Raw genomic sequence first — 21,342 nt, 5'->3', positions numbered from 1 at the left:
GAGTCTTGAACAGCATTTTGTACATGACCCCCCCCCCCTTTTCTCTCTCTCTTTCTCAGCTGCACTGCAAGCCTACAAATTCTTTTCGTCCTAATAGAGAGAACATTTAAAAATATTCTAGTTATTTACAGACCAAGATGCCCAGAATCAAAACAGCCACTCAGGGGTCACACTCGCTGAAAATGACCGAATGTACTGTACAAATTCCTCTTTCATACGCCATCAAGGTCCTTAATATAGACTCTTAAGTTTTAAAATTCTTCTCCAAGTTCACAATAAAATGTAAAATGTTTTTGAATGGCATTGAAATTCAAAGGTGATTTGAGAACAGGCACTGGTAACTCAAAACAGACATGACATTGTCTCCACGTGTCCAAAATTCACAAAATCAGGTTTGTTCAGGAGACGCAGTCACATTCATGACAACTGTATGCAGTGTTCCCCTATCATTTTCAGCCTATTGCCTTTTCCTTTCTACAGCACAGTGCTTGGTATACTGTGTTTGATCACCTGCTGTATCAAGAGAGTGATACTTTAATCCGAGTGTGTATTACCTGGATTACCATTTGCGTGTCAGAGCGCACGCAAGCACACTAAAACTGCTCTACGGTCCAGTGGAGATGACAGCTAGGGTTCTCCTTAAATACACGTCGGCCAGCTTCCTCATGTAGCCTTCCCACAACACCTCTGCAGACCATTGGCCGAGACACACCATCTCCTCAGGAATGCTTGGAGAACATTCTTTCCGCATAGGGTATTGGGAGGAGAGAGGCTGAATGGCATGCATTGATTTGTAGGCTAAAGAGCAAGATGAGCGAGAGAGAGAGGGAGGGAGAGAGAGAGACAGGGAGAGAGAGAGGGAGAGAGAGACAGAGAGGGGCTGGCAGGCAGCGGGGCACTGGAATGTGTGTTCCTCCATACAGCTGTGCAAGCCAGAGGCGGAGAGAGATGAGGCAGCCATGGGGGGGGGGGGGGGGGGGAGGCGGTATGTGGGGTGGAGGTGGGGGTGTGTGGTGGAGTGGGGGGGGCGGAGTCGGGCGGTCGGGGACACATGCATATTCATGAGCAGTTTCCCACGGCCTCCCGTCCCTCCCTCCTTCCTCCCGGGCAGATTAGAATGGGCCTTTCTTCAGCTGCCGGGGGTCACTAACAACACCCTCTCTTCTTTCCCCACCAGGCTGAGAGCGCCACTAATCCCAGGTTGAGGTTTGTTTAGGTTCTGATTGGACACGGCTGTAAAGGGCAGGGCCAAGCTGAAAGCTTGGCAAAATTGACTCCTGGTTATCATTTACAGGGGGGCGGGGGGGGGGGACAAACAAACTAAACTAAACTTGCAACATAAATCAAATTCTGCATTACAAACACGTACATTTTCATTTGATTTCAACACAATCACCTGTTAGTGTAGACAGCACTCAAACAGTCATTTCTGTTTTCATTCTATAAACTAATTAAAATGACCTGTTGACACTGGAACACAGATAATAGTTTGATTTCCAAAGTACCTACAGAATCGATAACGTCTTTAGAAACCAACTCTCGCTATTGATTTTCAACATTTCAACAACTTTTATAAACACAACACAAAGATGAAAGCCGGTATCCAAAAAAGGACCCAGCTCTGGCACTGTTGAACCAGGATTGGTAATACCAAGTCATCTGAACCAGCTGTGTATGTATATGATATCTGACAACGTTTAACGTCACAAAGATTATCATGTTAATCGACACCCTGAGAGCTCCATACTCCTCTGACACTAACTGACACCTAAGATAATTGACAAAGGCTCTCACTGTTTCAACTTCCTGGTGCAACATCTAACATGCGTGTGCACACACACATGCACACCCACAGTGGCAACACAAGCCATTTGTTCAGGGGGGGGAAAAAAGTACCTTCATTTTTACTTGCTGGTTGTTTTTGCCATAAAAGTAAAGGGACGTAGCCACGGTGCTTATGGGCTACATCAATATTCTAAGCCCTCCATTTGAGGTAATGAATCTCTGTGCTTGTCCAAATTCTTGTCTCAATAATGTCTTTATCTACTTAATCCGTCCAGATTTGTGGTCAGGCAGTCAATGGCCAGGAGACAGCAATGTTTGAATGTACTGGGACAGATTTAAATCATTCAAACACTTGAAAATGCAAATTTTGGCATGCTTTATTCTGAAGACATTTTTTGGCTAAGATCACCTGATAGTCCTCCCAAAATGTCCTCATTTGACTGGGGCCAAGGATGTCTAATGGATGGGATGTATTATTCACAAAGCCGCAGTCTGTTTGATTTGCACAAAGTTTAGCCTATTTCGCAAGACCAATCTCGATACCTCTCATACATGTAAACACATGAAGAGCCTAAAAAAAAAAAGCAAATACTCGACAAAACAGACAGTAAAAGAGCAGGTTCTCTCGATTTTATCTCACTTAAACAAATATGCTTTGCAGAGGTCCATGCAAAAGTGTGTGTGTGTGTGTGTGTGTTGTGGATCGGTTTGGCAAACAGTGGAAGAGTATGGGAAGGGTTGGATTGGCTGTAAGGCTGACAACCAGCCTCTTTTAGCAGATCATCTCAATGGCTAATGGTGTAACCTTCTTTCTCTGGAGGTTAATCTAGGCCGCAAGCAGATCTTCTAACAGCTGAGATCTTCTAACAGCGGTAGGGGTGGAGGCAGTGTAAAAATGGCCTGGGATATTGTCCTGGCTGAAGTATGGTGACGGTCAGAGAGAGAAAAGACTGGCGCGCTGCACAAACACAGAGATGCCATGTTAAGTCAGCGAATCCTTCCCCTTGAATGTTCTTCGCTTGTGCTTCACACAACAAAAAATGGGGGTGGGGGTGGGGGGGGGGGGGGGGGGGGGTGGGGGGGGGGATTCAAAAGTCAGCAGAGACATACGTCACATCTTCAACTGGGGAGAGGTGGGTGTGTCTTCAAATGATTCTGTTCTGTTAATTCTTCATCTTTGGTCTTTCAGAACTAGATAAAGAAAAGACAGCCCTTGTCCTCAGCTGAGTGTTAGGGTTAAATCCCCGACTGTCAGCTTCTGGAAACAGGAAACTGAGTCATTTTAGTAGTAAAGGTATACTAACTCGACTATGAAAATAGACAACGTTTGTTCACGCAGATTAATAGAAGCGTAACAAAGTTACAAAGTAGTGGATTAGCACATAAATGAATTTAAAACAATTCTGATTGTTGAAGCAATAATAATTAAGAATATTTCTCTCTTTATGAGACACAAATATGCCTCAGCGTACATTTTCAAGGAAGTGAAACAGCAATAACCCGCCCTATAAAACAGCAGCAATCACGCTGACTTTCCAGAAATTTCCATGAAATGCTGGACCGGGTTTAGGTCATCCCCTCCCCAGTAGATCTGCTAGATGCCCATGTTGATTACCTTACTATTAATTGCAAGCTTCATTCTTCTGGAGCGGCAGGGCAGAGTAGGCTATATAAGAGTGTCTGATGTCATCAGTGAGTCTGAATAGGCCTGTCTCTAAGAAAGGCTTTTGGAAACATGGACAACCGCTAATTGGATGAGGATTTCATTGGATGGCGAGGAATAGCCTTATGCAATCTGAATAATGAATGGCTCTGGTGCCGTTATGCTTGTGCGCAAGTTAGCTGCCAGGGTGGGCTAAAGTTTATTTCTCTGTCCAACTCCGGGATTCAATGCATTCAATCTATGCTTCCCAGAAACGTCCAAATTTTCCCGGTAAAGATTTATGTAACTGCGCAAAAGGCATAATGTGTAACATTGTGGTGGTGTCAGTCCATCAGCACTTCAATGCACAGAAGGATCTGGATTAGATCACTAGAGAGGTGAATGGCTACTTTATTGGTGCAACAAACGCGACAGTGAAACGGGTCTGTGATTTAAAAAGTGAGATCCAAAGTGTTTCTGTCTGACGTGAAGAGCAAACTAAGACCTATTCAGTTTGCAAAGACGCTGAAGCAGCGAGTAGCCGTGCCTGGGGTTGAGGTAAGGGCACGACTGGAATGGAGCACGTTGGCAGTGTAAGTGGAGAAGCACAAGTATCAGTCTCATATACCAACGCACACTACTTCTTCACACAGTCTGCAAGATCTAATCTCACAGTGTATTTACTGTGTCAACTCATAGGTTCGTAAAGCAGCAGAGTTTGAACTGAGCTGACAACTAGAATAGGAACTCCAAGTCTTGAATTCACACCAACTTAACAATTGCTGTGCTTACTGCAACTAAATTTCTGAGTTCACAGAAACTAGATTTCCTTACTTCTGTCTCCTGTTGTGGGTGTATCTGAGTGCACTGAAACATTCAAATGCTCTGTGCAAAGAAGTTAGGATGAATTTTTTTTTCTGCAACTTTAGCAATGAAACACTTATCAAGCCAACATCTGCTTGTGATCTGTTACTACCTATATGACATAAGCTTTGACATGCTCATAAATTCTTGAGAGACAGCATCACGTTCTCTGTGAGACTGGTTAGCTCTTACCTGAAGGCACAGCATGAAGGGACCACGTGAAAGAGGTCCATTCTTTTTCTTTAAGAAAAACTGGGGCTGAGAAAGCCAACTGTGAATAAAAGAGCTGTTACAAACATTGCTTAAGACGCTATACAAAGTCAAATTAAAAAACAAAAAAAAAAAGGCAGAGCAATGGATTCAAATAACATTTGGCACCGAATCCAGGATACAGAATTCTTTTTTTTTTTCTGTTCCAGACATGGCCGTTGACTAGGTGAACACTCACACACACATCAGAGCCCGCTCGTAGTCATTGTTTTCTCTTACTGAACCATCTTAAACCAGTTGGTTTAAGGCTTTTACATCATGGATTCCAGTGTTGAGTATGAGAGATTTTTCTGGAAGCCTGCCAACACTCTGAACCACACTCCTCTGCAACACAGACATTCCATCTGGAGGGTTCAGTTACCTGTATTATGGATCAAGCATTCCAGCTCCTCAGCTAAATTTGGAGTGCCTCCAGAGATTGGGAAACACACGTCCGCGACCCAGTGCCTTGCTAACCACAGCAACTTTCATTTCAGCTTTCAGTGTAGGCAGAAGAAAGTCAGCTCTTCTAAATTTTTTCTTTTTTTTTTGACTAAAAGCCCAGTTAAACAGACCTTCATGTAGGGAGAATCACAGTGATCAGGCACAGAAATTTCAAAAAGCACTGTCTTTTGAAATCACTGTTACCCAACAGGTAATCAAAAACAACTTACACATTCCAAGCAAAATGATACTTTGCTCTGTATACGGGATTTTTATTAACCAAGATTCTGAAATTAAGAGTAGAGTGAACTGCACAGATTACACTGCAGGTCACTGAAATAATTCAGGACTCAGTTGATCTGGGGCCACTGATGTTCCATGAAGCTTCAGCAAAAAAATGGCAATGATGACAGGATACCAGTGACCATAATCTTACCCAGTGAGTCATCCCCTCAATGTACAGAAGAGGAGAATGAATGGACAGGAGGGATTTCCAGCGACAGGGCAATGGTGTCCTAGCCTGGGTTTATAGTGTCATGCCTCTGTGTCAGTGACAAGGGTATTAGTACTGTATAGGAAGAACTGAATGACAGCAAACTGACGCAAGGCAGAAAGGAATGCCGCCCATACACACGCTGGTGTGCACGTTAAACCAGGGGAAGCTGGTGCACATTTGCAGATTGCAAATGCAAATGTAAAAAAAAAAAAAAAAAAAATTAAAGATGACTACACAGTTAAGAATGCAAAAGAAAAAAAAATCGAAAAATTTAAATGAAAAAATAAAACTAACAAACAAACAAAAATCTGTATTCTCAGTGCAACAGGGACTCCTAAAACAGAATAGTTGCAAGGGGTAGGACATACTGATGTGTAGGCAGTACTGCATTTTTCTTTTCTTTTTTTTTTTGCCATGTGGCAGCTCCTATTGGCAGAACAGATACCTCCTATTGGCAGAACAGATACCTCCTATTGGCAGAACTGATACCTACTGTGTTTTGAGAGGGTCTTGGTGCAGCTGATATTTAAGGTAAACTCACTGAGTCTGAGTTGGTCTCTAGTGTTGACAACCAATTACAGCACTCCCTCAGACGCAAATGACAGGAATATTTCACCCACTAACTCCTGCTGAGATTATATACCGTAACGAACACCGAAAGGTTAATTGCTTCGCTGTTGCAGAAAAAGAAGCTTTGAATAAAAATACACAAATCAGTTGAAATGCAAAAAAAAAAAAAAGTGATTTGTTCTTTAAAATGAGAATCCCCAGCAGGTTCAAAAGCGTCAGTAATAGTCTGCAATAATATCAGTGCTGATAAGGTAATTTAGATTTTGCTAACTTCAGCCATCTGGGAATGTAATTTTCAATCACTCAATTACCATTTTTATCAATAGATAAAAACGTTAATTTGCTGTTGGACGGCATACTGCCAGTCCAACTAAGGAAAAAAAAGACTTTTCTTAGAAAACTTCTACGTTGTTTTTTGGAGACCACGTTCCACGTTCAACATCTTGATCCAACGCCCAGCGAGAGCAGAACTGTAAACGTGAAGTCCGGCATACACGGCGAGCACTGCCGAATCAGCAATAATCGCGTACCATATACAGTATTTTAGAAATATCGCATTAGAATGCAGCAGTTAACTGACTCATGATTCAAGTGCACATTTGATGTGACAGAAATCCTACAGTGACGGCATGAGTTGGAGGGAGGGGTGGTGTGTGTTGCGGGGGGGGCTTGTGCTTTAGGGGAGCAAGAAACTTCTCGGGACAAGCTACTCAGGGAAAACGCCTTATCACCCCACCCCGCAAAGCTCACGCAACCCCAAACTGGCAACTAAACACTTAGTCCTACAACCAAAAGGAAACTGCGGAGTAAAAAAAGGAATACACCACAAGACAGGAGAACCATATACAGATCATCCAGCTGGTTAATAACTGTTCTTAGATAGACTTTGCAAGCGTTTCAGTTATATATTTAAGAATATATTAAAAAATGACACAAATCTTGAAGAAGAAAAAAAAACACATCGCCAATAGCCAAAACAGGCATGTACATATGTGGCACAGTAACGTTTACATCCAAAACAGCGGCTATCACACACTGGACCATGTGAACGACTTCGTCAGTGAAGCTTGTTTCTGGGGTACGTTTGTGTCTTGTAAAAAAAAGTGCATTAGAAATAGGGTGAAGAGTAATCTGCTTCATCCCATTTTAATTATAACATGTAGCTAGGTCAAGGAAACAATAAAATGTAATTACCAAGATAGTTTACATAGCTACTCCACACCCTCCCCGCTTACTTTCACCTCTTGACTGTCGCCCTGTCTCTTTGCTTACCCACAACGCATGTGTCCTCTAGCACACATAGTCACATACAATCCACGCTAAAACTTCGCCACGCTGTTTAGACATGGGTAGTTACAGTTTGAAGGAACCGTAAATGTAGAAATCGGCTTATCATGTGGTAAGACTCACCTCAGTCCCACCGCTTCCCGTGTGTAAAAAGGGCGACTGCACAAATAGTCGTGTTACACAAACGATAACGCTCGGCGAGTGTTGCGTGATCGCGGATCTATTACAGCTTGCTCTCCAGTGGCCAATATTCCGATGAGGAGGACAAGCAGCGTCCACAGTCTATCTCTCAGCTGACTCTCCAACACAAACGAAACAACTCCTCCTACTCCTGTTGCTCCTCCCCTCACGTCTCACGCTCGACCGGGAGCGGTTCGCAGACAGGCACCTCCCGGTTGAAATATTGGGACTTCTCAAAAACCGTCAGCTGAGCTACGTTAGAAACTCTCTAGGACACTCGAGAAACCACTCCCATCTCTTCAGTCGCATTATCACTCTGAGAGTTCAGCAGGGCAGCCCTCCACCCTACTTTTTCACATCACTGACACAAAATTTGAACTCTGCGTGAACGCAAGATAACAATCTTTACTGGCTATGGAGAGATAGAGAGAGAGGGAGGAGGGAGGCGGGGGGTATATTTTTTACATTCTTTTTTAATACAGGCATATTGTCAACACGGGGTGCAACTCCGCCCATTTAGGGGCAACCACCCCCTGTGCAGCCACTTAGGTTCCGCGCTCTGGCCAGACCCCCACGTCACTCAATGTGCACACTGAATAAACCAAGCGCGTGACAAAGCAACTCAGGCGTGTCGACATAGGTTTGCAGTGTAATTACGGATAATGTTACGGGACAGTTCAAAGAGCAACGGCTTCAACATGCTTTATGTTAAAATACAATTTAAAAACTGCAAAACACAATAGCCCACATTCTTATTCTGTAGAAACGTACAAACACAGCAACGAAATCTACTTCATCGCTCAAGATGAAACTGTATTGTTTCAAGCACTGGCTGAGGATATCAAATGCGGTGTCCCCGAAAGCGTGGCTGAGATTTCGACTTCAGAGAGTTCGCTGTACTCATTTTACCCTGTTCTCATTCAGTTCTGGTGTTTTCTCTGAAATAACAGTTGATGTCGCAACCCTCGTGTTTACTATCAGACAGCATCTGGGGAAAAAAACCCTGAATTATAAGTTACCCTATAATTTGGTTAAGTTTTAAACCCGAATACGTCAGAGATCCTTTACTACCCGGAGTTACAAGAACAAAGAAGATAACTCCATGTATGTATTACATGTTTATGTGTGAACTCACTTATTATTTCAATTTCTTATGACCTTGTAAATTAAAGAAATTAAGCATTGGTGTCCGATGATGAATTATGAACATCTGATTCCTTTTTCTTTTTCATGTGAACAGGTGGCTTGTCTTTTTCATTTTGAAGCATTAAGCCCCCAGTAAGTGTGTAAGCTGATAGTCTAAAACATCTCTTTCAAATTCACGCTTGCAAGCCTTAACCATGGGAAAACACCACAGGACTTTGCAGTGCAAAAGGTTAATTGTCTGGAACTTTCTCCGACAGAGTTTAAAGTAGCATTGCCTGCTGACAGTCAAGAGAGGACCTTTGGCCTGCCCATGACAGGATCAACACTGGTGTCATACTGAGCAGTCCCATCACTGACTGTTCAGGATAAAGGAGCTTTGTGTTCGGGATATCACAACCCAAATGTTTCAGTCTTTCCTGTTTAACATTATTTTAACATCAATCCATATGAATATACTCATATTGTCCCGTATATGACATTATTAATAGCACAAATATGATGATTTCCTTCATTAGCCATTCAGGGAAACAATTGTGTTGACTGTGAGGATAGTCAATTGTTGATGTAATGGTCTCTCTTCTATAGATGGCTCTGTTTAACACACCGCTGTCTGTCTCTGATGGAAGGGAATGACATTTTATGTATGTATTAGTTTGCGGGAATAACGTCTCATCTCAATAGCATTCGCACCATAAGACATGGCAAGAAAAACACAGTCACAGTCAACACAGTCTTATCCATTCATGCATAAACGCATTCATTTAGTGTGTGTTCTGCAGTCAGTGACAGTCAGTGAGTGAAGGGGGGGTGAACAGAAGCAGAGAAGATGCCTTATGTTGTCTTGTTACATGGTGTCTGTGATTGTTCAGTAACCCGATGTGAGCAAAGTTCCTTTTTTCTTTTTCTTAAAATAGACATCTTATTGTATTTTAGTGGTCTGGACAGACCAGTCAATCACTAAACTGCATTTTGAATGCTGAAAGTCTAGGATTTGGCTCAATGTTTGTCTGAGAGACTACACAGCACTGCTCCGCTGCTAAAGCCATTTACAAGACTAGTTCTTTAAGGTCATTCCTGATTTTAATTCTGAACTAAAACCTCCTTTGAACTCAGGACAAAGTAGTCTTACTCATCTAACAGACCAACTTTGGATGAACTCTTGAAATTTAATTCATTGTCCCATTTTTAATTCCATTTCCAATAGGGTGTGTACATTTGACCAGAGGGCTCCTTCCTCAGCTGTATTCCTCTGATAAAGATGTCCATAGATCTGAAAGCCTGCTCAGTGGCATGACCTTTGATTCTCCATTCTTGAATTTGTTTTTCTGCACTAATGGTTTCAATGGGTTGGAAGCAAACAGTCATTTTGCAGTTTCATAACACAGATCAGAATGGCCACAAATGAGCCGGAATTCTGACCGACAGAGGGCTTGTGGGCCTGGGAAGAATTTACAGCCATCTGCCAAGGCTGGGATTACCCCAGTCCGAACGAGGAGGAGCACTCCAACCAGACACAGACAAGACTGGGCTGGTTTTATCCACAACAGCTCCCATAACATGGTTTCAGCCGAAACACAGCACGTAACACGGCTCATCTGAAAAACGCAGGGGCGTTTTATAAAGAGGAGCAAATGGAAAAGACAGTTAGGTAACACAGGCCAGAGTGACAGATTAGAGAAATATATAGATTTGTGGGAGAATTTTCGTGCTTGTTTGATTGTTTGTTTGTTTGTTTGTTTGTTTGTTGTCTTAGACCATCAAGCCTCGGGCAGAAGACAGCGGGGTGCCCCATACCGCACTGTAACTCTAACTGGACAGAGAGACAAGTCCGTTATGTGGCAGTCCTCTTTACGGCAGTGAGAGCGGCCAGCGGTGGCAGCGAGGGAGGCCTTGACAGGGATCTGTTCCAGCATATTTCCATACAGCAACTCCAGTTGTCTCCAGCCATGATAAACCTCAAACGTACAACAAGTACATCTTAAGTGTAGACACAGTGTACCCAGGAAAAGAGAGCTGATTGATTTTGGGCAGTAAAGTGGTTGACCAGAGGAAACCGGGGGATTTTCGGAAAAGTACTGGACAGTCCGCGCTACAAAAATTTTTATATGGTTTGGAGTCATGCATGATCAGTCAATTTCAAATGCACACTTAGAAGGAATGCTATAATAGGACGAGTTGGCAACTTCCCACTCCCCAATCAGGATTTTTTCCTGATCAACCATATGCTCTCAGGATAGTGAGGCTTGGCGTCTGCCCAAAGTCAAGTTTTTGTTCAGCGTCTGGGGTTTGTTGAAAGCCTCGTCTGTAAATCAGTTAGGAATAGCCATGGGAAGCCCGCAGATTCAACTCCAGCAGAGAGTTGGACATTTCGTCAGAGACAGCTGGTGATCCTGATCAAAAGTCCCATGAGTCAGATAGAGAGCTGCTACTGTTGCATTGTAACCCTGTCTGTCTGGCCATCCAATCAAAAACCTGAAGAATAAACCGTGAGTGATGTCATAGAGAGCACAATGGAACCGTTTGTGGGAGCCAATAAAATACCCATTTTGATGATGATGTCAGCAGCATGGCCTTCGAGTACACGTCAGAGAGGAAGCTTTGAGCTAAGGCAAGATTCACAAAGTACCTACAGATTGAAAGACAGACATTTTTAACAAGTATTAAATTCTTGCTATGGGTATAGCAGTCAGTATCTTATGCTGATGCCTGACACATCAGCCATATAAACAGGGAGCAGCTAAATTTTGAATTTCAATGGAGTTATTCCTTGTAAAATAAAGCTTAATAAATTAAAGAACAGAGACATCATAATTCGTCAGTTATGGCCACTGACTAATCTGCTCTTAGCAAGACCTTAATGCATAAAAAAAACCCCAAGTCTTTCAATCTAAAGTGCAATGATCACTCCCTCAGACAATCTTAGTATATTCAGTCCTTCCGAAATTGTCCCTAGAGATTACAGAGCTAAATTGTCCTTCAGTCACCATTAAAATGAAACATAGTGATAGTGTTGCAGCTGCGTATTACATGAGTGAAACATATTGAGAGCAGGAAGCTGAGGATTTTGGGACACTTGAAATCAAAGTCAGTGTGGAGATTACATGTAAAATCTATTATGCAACATCGAAAGGCCTGATGCCGAAAATGTCAAAAGTTCAAACATTACCTCCAGACAAAACACAAACATTACAGGCATAGTTTCCAGTCACAACAGCACTAAGCTGTTTATGAAACTGCTCTGTAAAACAGGCAATCCTTCAGAGTTTTCACAAAAAAAATAAAACCCCCCAAAATGATGATCCTCTGGAGTAATTCTACTGTTTTTCATGGACTAGCTCTGTTGTGGAGAGATGTGGTATGTAGAGGAAAGGGAGAGAGAGAGAGAGAGAGAGAGAGTATCTTTAAATGTTTACAAAATGGTTTATTGATTTAAAAATTAGGACAGAGAAAATTAAACTGAATGTGCAGTCCATCCAAAACCACTGTACACTTCACATACAAAAGCAACAGTTCAATAATAATAATAAAAAAAATCTCATTCATTGCACAAATGCTACTGTGTATAATCTCAGAAATCAAACTAGTGCATAATATCGGTCGCCTAATGTGATTTTTTTTTTTTTTACAAAATATACAACTAGTAAAATGAAATCGATCCTTGTCAACTTACATCCACACAGAACAGCTTATATGCTTCAGAGTTAAAGACATCTCTAGAGGATTAAAAGTTTGCCATGTGGTCATTTTCATGGACTAAGTGGACAATGTCGATGCAAACGCAAATATATTAAAACAAGTCTCCTAAAGTATGTCTTTCACGCTAAATCTCTCTACAGACAAACAAAATGGCATCAATCAATGTCTTAGTGTCCTAAACCAATATTCGTACAAAGCCGCTAGTTCAGTCACTTGACATTAAGACTCCATCATGGGAAAATGACATTTGAATTCACAAAATTAAAGAAAAAAAAATTGATAAATAGAAAAATATAGGGGGAAAAAAGAAGTGATAACTACAATGCTTCAAAAATAAATATTCTTTGCGTCCTCAGGAGATTTTGCTACCTACTTTTGCTCATCAATCATTTCCCATATATTCACATGATACTGTAATGTTTGTGGCTTTACTTATTCTAAAAGTTAAATAGTCCCACAACACAACATGTCTGAATGTTGAGTAGCAAACAGCAGCTTCATTGAGGGCTTTCACCCAATGCAACCTGAAAACAAATTTCAAAAAGCAAGTTCTACAACGACGGCGACAACAACAAAAAATTATTGGCAGATGGTTGTTTTTTTTGTTTTGTTTTGTTTTTTTTGCTTAATTTCACCTAATATATCAATGGAACAGAAAGAAGTATGTGTAGAATTATTGGAATAACACTGATTGAGATGTTTAAAGAAGAAGATGTACATTAGTGATAAAAATACATCTGGGCACAACTTAGTCAAATCTATAACATAAAAAATACAGTTTCAAACCACTGGTCTATCAGAAGCAAGATTATTGTCAAAAGTAATCTTTCGTAAATGAGTGAGTGAGAGAAATTGGCACATGCTAAAAGCAGCAATTACTATAAACGAAGAAATAAAATCAAAGTAGGTTAAATTTTAAAAAATAATTCCAGTTGATATGAAACATCTCATTTGGCTATTAGAGTTCCTGACAATTGGCTAGGCCAGACCATTCAGTCACTGTATGTAGGGTCATTGGGAGTTTCAAGGACCAGGCTGGACTATTCCAAGTCTCCTGTTCACTTTTCTTGTATTGATGGTCACTGGGACCTGTAAAAATGGATATTAACACAAATAGCATTTCTAGTTTTTAACTTTTTAAGGGGCGAAATGTATAATACATTCAATAAAAAAAAGACAACGTCCATATACCCAATCATAGACATATGAACGGTATAAGAATTCATGTGAGTAAATATGTTTTTAAAAAAAAAAAAAAAAAAAAAAACAAACTCGAAAGCGTACCTTCTTCAGTCGCCCTGCCGCAGAGCCAGAACGAATAGCTTCCAGCATCGCTTCTCGAGCCTGCTCCAGGTTTTCCCCAGCTGGTTGCATCAGTGTTGACTTGGACAGGGTGGAAGTAGATGGAGGTGGAGCAGAGGGAGGAGGAGGAGGCGCAAAGGCAGGTGGAGCAGCAGCAGCAGGAGAGCTCTGACTCTGTGTACTCCTACTCTCCTCCTTTCTCCTGAAGTGTTCCAGCTCCTTAGCTGCCTCCGACTTGGTCTACGATAAAAGTATTACAGTATTCTCTCAGAGAAAACTGTGTTTGTAGACAACCCCCCCTCCCCTTCCCCCACAATTGATGCAAGTTTTATAGCAAGTCCATTAAAATCTGTTGTTTTTCATGCTTCATATTTTTTTGGCACCACCCAAGTCCTTGGTAAGCTCAGGGACCACACCATTGCTTCTTGAATACCAACATTTGCTAGGTCTAATTAAGTGTGGAAAAAAATAATTGAAAAGAAACAAATATCTTTGTTTGGGCTAACTAGCTAGCACTAAAAGACAGCTGACCATATGTTTGATGAGCTTACCTTCTTAAGTCTTGTAGAGTTGTGTTGAGCTCTGATGGCTGATAGAAGAGCTGAGTGCTCACTCTCCGCCTCAGTGTGGGATAGTTTCTCCAATGCTCTTTTTGTTCTAGGGTCAGATACCTGAGGACAGAAATTACACACTGGGTTTGAAACACATATTACACACACATGCATCCATGCCAATCAAGAACTGTTACCAATAGAAAGAAGATGAGTGAACACATCGGTAAATAATTAAGCATCTCAGACATCCAGTGTTATCTCCCAGCTTGACCAAAACCAGAAATAAAGCTGCGTTTTTGGATTACCCTTCTGAGGCGTTCCTTTCCTTCTCCTGACTGAATGGCCTCCATCAGTGAGCTGTGCAGGGACGTCTCCTTCTCGACAGACTTGAAGACCACAGGCTTGAACTTCTTCACTGGTCCAAATAAAGCAGCGGTTTGGTCGGGTTCTGGTAAGACACCCTGACTGGGCACATCAGGCTTCTTAGCAATCGGTGGATAGATGACCTCTGTTGGGCTGCGAACTGGTGATGACTCCTCAGGGGTCTTCTTGGGTGGAGGGGAGAAACTGGGAGACGTTGTTGTTGCCCCAGTTTTTGTGGATTTTTGTGCTGTAGTTTGGAACTTAGTGTAGCTTGGTTGCAAGTCCAGAGACTTGGAGGGGGTCCCACCGTAAATTGCGCCTTTGTTAGCATTACCGACTAGCTTCACTTCAGACTTTGCCGGTTGACTGGGAAAACTTGACGAGCGTTTAGGACCATCGAGAGAATGGACTGAGGTGCTCTCCTTAAGTTGGGACACCCTTGTTGTTGTTGCTGTTGTTGTTGTTTGTGTCTCTTTGTACTCTGATACCACATGGGTGGACCTAACCTCATGCTTCAAGCCTGGACTGGCAAGTGGCTTTTGAATCTGGATGGAGGATTCTGGTGTCTCCCGAATGGCTCCAGCTCGAGCTGTAGGCTTCATTGCGTATTTAGAAATAGCTGATGCCACATACTGACTAGAGGTTCTTCTTGTAGGTTTGAGGAAAGTAAAGTCTCTTTTCTGTTCAGTTGTGTTGAGCACTGCCACAGGATTCCTAACGGGCTCAGGAGAGGAAGCCTTGATTTCTGCTTCAGGCACAGGATCACTGGTTACTTCGATGATATTTCTTGCTGTCTCCTCAGATCTTGTTTTCAGTGGTGATACAGTTGCGTCTATAGCAGGAGCTATCATGGTGGGTGGTTTGGAGACCTCTACTTCTCTGGTCTTAACAATTTGCTCCCTGCTGACGGTCAAAGTGTCTTGCTTCTCTGTTGAGGTCCAGAAGGCTTTGGCTTTGCCAAGAAGAGGCGCCTCTGCGGTGACAGAATCTTGAGCGGGTTCTTCATGTTTCTGATCTGCAACGGGGACCTCTCTCTGTTTTACCATGTTGCCTTGCTCATCAATCTTTATGGCACCCAAAATCAGAGAACCAGCTTGTTTTTCAGTGCGGGATGCAGGTGGCTTGGGAGGGACAACAGTGAAGGTCTTCATTCCGAATCTAGAGACAGGGTTCTGGGTAATTTTGCTCTGAATTTGTGGTCCTCTGGTAGGGGAGCTCACTCTCTCCACAAAGGTCTCCATGCTTTGGCTGCGAGCTGAAGACACAGACACAACATGGCTCTCTGAGACTCTCTGAGGACTGCGGACAGGAGGGTGACTCAGCGGACTCTGAGATCTTTCTGGAAAAGAATCCTGCCTCTGGACTTTGGGTTTCTCAGGCTCCACTTTAGCTTTGATCTCTGAGCTCACAGCAACAGCAGCCGTCTCTTTCTTCTCCTCTCCGTTGGTCCTGGGAATCTCCCGCCGCTGCACTGTTTGTATTTGACCCACGCTGGCTTGACACTGACTCTCTGCCATGCGGGCGTTGTTGTTTTTGTTTTGCATGTCCCCGCTTGGCAGGGAGTTGCTGTTGTAAATGTTTTGTCTGTTGAAACTTTGCGTACCGCGTGACAAGTCTGTTTCGTAACCGTTCATGCTGAGCCGGTCGTCATCGAGAACTTCGTCAATGGCGGTAACCGGAACGTCGACGTCGACGACAGACACCGGGATCTCGTCATCCACACACACGGATCCTGCATCAGAGTGATTAACATCTAATATACAAGAAGAGAAAACAAAAGTGGGCATTACTCATTCATGAGCTGCTCTGTGGTCTTACTCGTGAGTTCTTGCATATCAATTTCAAATTTAAGCGCGGTTACTCCCTGGCCACTGACATAAACAGGAAAGAGGGTCGTTAATGTTAGTAGCAATGTCATAGGAACGTGTGATTAACAGGTGAAAAACAGACCCTTGAATGTCTTTCACACAGGCAAAAAATTAGAGACGAAGACTGTTCTCTGACTTTTTAAAAAAACTGATCAAAAGTACATGAAGCAGAAATACAATGATATATAAATCATTATTGTGATTATACGACATAATTGAATTTTTTGTTTGTATGTTATATTTTGGTCAAGTTAAATTAGACATATCCTCAGAATCAGAGAAAAGGGTAATCTATAAGGCAGACATAAACATTGCATTTTGCAATCAGACGAATAGTTCTTCACCTGCCAGGTCAGCGTCGAGGTCAGCGAGAGTTTGATGAAACTGCGCTGTCAGATCATGATCCTCTTCGTAGATGTACCCTCGTTTGTCTGCCTGACGCCCGCGATGACTGTCCCCGCTATGGTTTTTTGTTGTTGTTGTTTTTTAAAGGGATGAAAATGATATCTCATTTGAAATGGTAAGCAAAAAGACAACCTCCTGAATAAATGAAATAATCAACTCTTAAAAAAAACAAAAACATGCCAAAACACATTTGCGGATATCAAATCCTGAAAATCCATTTTGGTTGTAAAAGTGAATGCAGTGTCACCGGTGGGGGTGGGGGAGGGGGGTGGTCTTGGCTCACTGAGAGGCAGGAAAACCTCCAAGTCTGGAAACTAATGGCCAGAGCACATAACTTTTTTGGGTTTTTTTTTTTTACACCTTTTGGAAGAATCTTCTGTAAATATGACAGTGTGGAAAAAATAATCGCCCTTTCCTGGAAGCGTGAGAACGGAGTTAAGTGCCCGTGCTTTGTCGGCGTGAGCGAGTATGAGTGAAGCGTCAGGCTTCGACAGCGTCTGTTCTAACATACACCTGGTGAGCAGTCAGCACTTTTCACGCAATAAAAGACCCTCAAAAAACAAAACAAAACCCCCCGCCATTCTCTAAAGCCATGGACAGGAGACAGTTCATCTGATACCGAGAAACGTGAGGCAGACTGAGCCTAAGTCAGTAAACAGAGCCATTCATGGAAATTAAAAAAAAAAAAAAAATTCTTGCTGTTCATCTGCTCTTAAGACCGTTTGGTTTCGGTCCAGTTGAGACAATGAATAAAACGTGTGCAGTCACAAAAAATACATTTCTGCCTTTAATTGATGCACTTACTAATGCAAGACCCGGTTGCATATTCATCATGTGTTGAGTACACATAGCACTAGGCTGAGATGTTTCAGTGTTTAAGACCATCAAAAAGGAAAATTTCAGAAAGTGTAACTAAAGACATAACTCATTATTTAATATTAATTATTACATTTAACTACAGTCATTATTATACTTACAGTGGTAGGTTAACAGTATGGTCAAACCATACTGTTTTGCAAAGGAATAATATTATTTTTTGTTGAAAACAAAGAAGAAAATGCACGTTTTGAAAATGCCCAAAATGCCCTCACGTGTGTCATGTCTTACTGTCACATATGCCCATTTGTCCTCATGTGTCGTGTCTTACGGTCGTACCTGCGTCTGGAGCCCCAGGTGGCGCAGCCCTCGTCACTGTCACTGGAACTGGAACAGTCTTTGGGCTGGTTGGGCAGGAGAACAGGACTGCAGTTCAGGGAGAAGGTGTCTTCTGGTGAGGTGGGCAGAGTTAGGTCAGAGGGTGAGCTAACCCGACCTGAGTCGTCTGCCATGCCCTCTGAGGGGGCATAACCCTGGTCGGCATAACTGCTACTGCTGCCCACCGATACCGTCTCCACCTCCTGACTGTCGCCTGTCTGCTCAGACACACACTTATGCACGGAACGAGTCCAGGCTGGGGGGGAAGAGACATGCGAAGGCAAGACATCGTAAATGTAACCATCACCATCCTCATCATCATCGCCATCATCATCATCACCATCATCATCATCATCATCATATAACAGTACAGATTATGTGAAACTAGAAACCGACCTTATGCTTGAGGGGAAATTCAACTAAAACAGTTTTTGCTGTTGTTGTTCACACAATTTTTTTTTTCATTTGTTTATTACATTATTTGCTCTCTCTATACTGACATAATCAATACATCACAGAGTGCTGACAAAATGTCAGTGAGCGTGATGACATCATTATGAATTTATGACAAAATGACATTAGGGTGTCCTTTTTTACCCCCCACTGTTGTTGACTTAACCAACTGACTTTTAATGGAAGTTCCCCTTTAGCACAGAATCGTGTGTTCAGTGTTGTCATGAAAAAAAAAAACTCATGCCAGAATGCAACTGAGCTGGGAACGGGCGTGTGAAATGAGGAGACGCGCATGAGGTCACGAAGAGAGAGATAAACAGAGAAAGAGAACACACACACACACACACACGTCAACACACACACACACACACACAAAATGACAGATTAATTATCATGTCCTAAGTTCATCCACAAAAGCATTTTAAACACTCTAAGTTACTTGCATGCACAAATGATAAACTTCTTTACAGTAGTCCTTCTAACTGTGTTGAACACAAAGGTTTGTGTTGTGTTCACGGTTGAACTGTGCTCTCTCTCTCTCTCTTTCTCTCTCTCTCTCTCTTTGGAGGACTTTGTTCAGCTGAGTTCACTTGCCACAATGCGCTTACACAATGATCTATTTACTTTATCACTTTATCACTTAATTTCTTGTACCTTATCTACATGTTCAAATTCCACATTGTGGCCACAAATCATTCTCATCTGATCCAGCCAATTAAGAATCTGGTCAGGCATACTATAACTGAGGCTGTCCCTGCTTTCACGCCTACGTGCTAGTTCTCATTTAACAGCTAGTGTTTTGATCTCATAGAGCTGACTTAACTGTGTGTAAAACTGTAAGGACATGAACCCGTGTCTTTTTATCTACTGCACAAATACACAGCCTAACAGCCCTGTAGTCAAACTTTTTTACTGTGTGTCTCGAGATGTGCCATCACTCTACATAATCTCTAACTCAGCATGCTGCCTATCGCAGCTAATTAAACTGTCTCATGTCTCTTATACTTTACGGTAAAAAAACAAAACAAAACAAAAAAAAACCTCTTGCAATCATCTGGTTTTAACATTAAAGCCTCAAAAAGTTTCTTGTTTTGATCAGGTTTAGAGCCATGACAGAGAGATGAAAGCTATCGCTGCTTTGAACGGGAGCCTGCTGGCATAAAACAGGTGAGTGACTCAGGCTGGTTTTGAGTTGCGTAACCTCTGGATGACCTTGTTGTATGAGTATATGTGTAAGTGACAGAGAAAGTGTGTGTATGTGAGTGTGTGTGTAGGAGAGGGAGAGAGAGAGAGAGGGAGAAAGAGAGAGACATATAGGGGGAGGGAAAGAGAGAGAGGGAAAGAAGGAGAGAGCGAGAGGGAGACAGAGAGAGAGGGACACAGAGAGATAGAGAGAGGGAGAGAGAGATAGAGGGAAAGAGGGAGATGGCAGGTTTAGCTCGAGCGGTATTGGTAAGAAGAACCCTATTCCTGGACGAAGTGTGACTCATTACTGATTTCTCAACCATTTCCCAGCAAAGCCCAAAGTCATGCCAACTGTAACCTCAGACCTTGTACACACACATACACACACACAAATGTACGTGCACATGCACACATACACACACACTCGTGGAATCTTTCTTTATTAGTAATGCAAGAGACTGTTCCTATCAAGAACACAGCTGCAAACTGACTAACACATGCTGTCCGTCCTCTGTTAAAAACGATCTCAAATACACAACATGCAGAGTTCTCATTACAGCAATTCCATCATTCATACACAAACTCACATTAAATTAGTTATTCACAATATCACAGACCACCCAATCCATGAAAACACACACACACACACACAAACACACACACACTTCTTTAATTACAGAACAAACTTAGTTGTCCAACTACATTGAAGCCCAACCAAATCACCACTGTTAACCCCAAGAACACTTACACATTGTCTGCTTTCTTTCAGTGATTTGACCAAAAGAACCTCATGTGCGTATCCCATACGGAGATCAGCTTAACTGTTTACAGCATCAAAGAGACATACCTCAAATAAACCTGAGAGAGTGGCGAAAATTTATCTTCAGAGTACATGCAAACAGACAGAAAGACTTATGACTTCCCCACACAGGTCCAACAGGACACTGGAGAGCAGTTTTATGACCGTGCTGCTAAAAGACTGAACATTGAGCTCACGTTGTTGTGGAGACGATGCAGTTTCATTCGGACTCTGTCATCGGTATCATTCAATGATCGTGCAATCATCGTTTTTTGCCATATATAGATCATGAAAATTTGTTATCTTAATACATGCCTTTAAAGGCCTCGCTTACGAACGTCCGAGGGAGGAGGAGACAGTCAAAAGATTACAGAGGAATCAGTGACTTATCCTCAAAGTGCAATATATCTACATGGTCACCTCCCACAACCCCGGTGAGTTCACTGTCACCGTTGCTTAGCTACGGCCGTTTAGAATTGCGTTTGGCTTCATGTTAAGTAAGTGTGGAGTTTACACAGGGAGTGATGGCTTCAGATATGAATGTCACTGAACTATAAAAAGTAAACCATGAAGTTATTTAATATTATGTGTTATGAAGACTGAGCACACACCTCATTTCCCATCAGTCCCTATTCTGAAAAATCCCCAAATTCACCCAAGTTTGTCTATCAACTGTATCGGATCCAGTTTCTAAAAATGTCAAAGGATATGATGTCAGCATTTGACGACGTTTGATTTATTAATCGAAGAAAATTGATCAGTGATTTTTTTAAACACTCATCAAAAAGACAAAAAAAAGAAAAAACATTGATTTTTCACTTCAACTTTCACATCAGCAGACATAAGTCACAAATAATGAA

The 21,342-nt window shown here is 42.2% G+C and overlaps 2 protein-coding genes across 6 annotated transcripts in view; both read right to left on the bottom strand.

Annotated features, from left to right (window-relative positions):
- Positions 1 to 7,533, bottom strand: part of grb10b (growth factor receptor-bound protein 10b) — a 65,102-nt gene extending 57,569 nt beyond the window's left edge. For both annotated transcript variants that reach the window (XM_030782312.1, XM_030782313.1), the window contains exon 1: positions 7,461 to 7,533. The gene's annotated coding sequence lies outside the window, so the exon portion shown is untranslated. The remainder of the gene's footprint in view (positions 1 to 7,460) is intronic.
- A 4,530-nt stretch (positions 7,534 to 12,063) lies between these two features.
- Positions 12,064 to 21,342, bottom strand: part of cobl (cordon-bleu WH2 repeat protein) — a 57,444-nt gene continuing 48,165 nt past the window's right edge. For all 4 annotated transcript variants that reach the window (XM_030782253.1, XM_030782252.1, XM_030782255.1 and 1 more), the window contains 6 exons: positions 18,007 to 18,301; positions 16,791 to 16,906; positions 14,521 to 16,331; positions 14,213 to 14,332; positions 13,644 to 13,901; positions 12,064 to 13,448 (listed from right to left, as the gene is read on the bottom strand). In XM_030782253.1, the coding sequence (XP_030638113.1) occupies positions 13,383 to 13,448; positions 13,644 to 13,901; positions 14,213 to 14,332; positions 14,521 to 16,331; positions 16,791 to 16,906; positions 18,007 to 18,301 (2,666 nt within the window). In that variant the 3' untranslated portion in view covers positions 12,064 to 13,382. The remainder of the gene's footprint in view (positions 13,449 to 13,643; positions 13,902 to 14,212; positions 14,333 to 14,520; positions 16,332 to 16,790; positions 16,907 to 18,006; positions 18,302 to 21,342) is intronic.

This window comes from Chanos chanos, chromosome 8 (genome assembly GCF_902362185.1).
Source record: "Chanos chanos chromosome 8, fChaCha1.1, whole genome shotgun sequence".
Classification (NCBI taxonomy): Eukaryota; Metazoa; Chordata; class Actinopteri; order Gonorynchiformes; family Chanidae; genus Chanos; species Chanos chanos.
The sequence above is the reverse complement of the archived record's forward strand: the minus strand, read 5'-3'. Positions and strand labels throughout refer to the sequence as shown.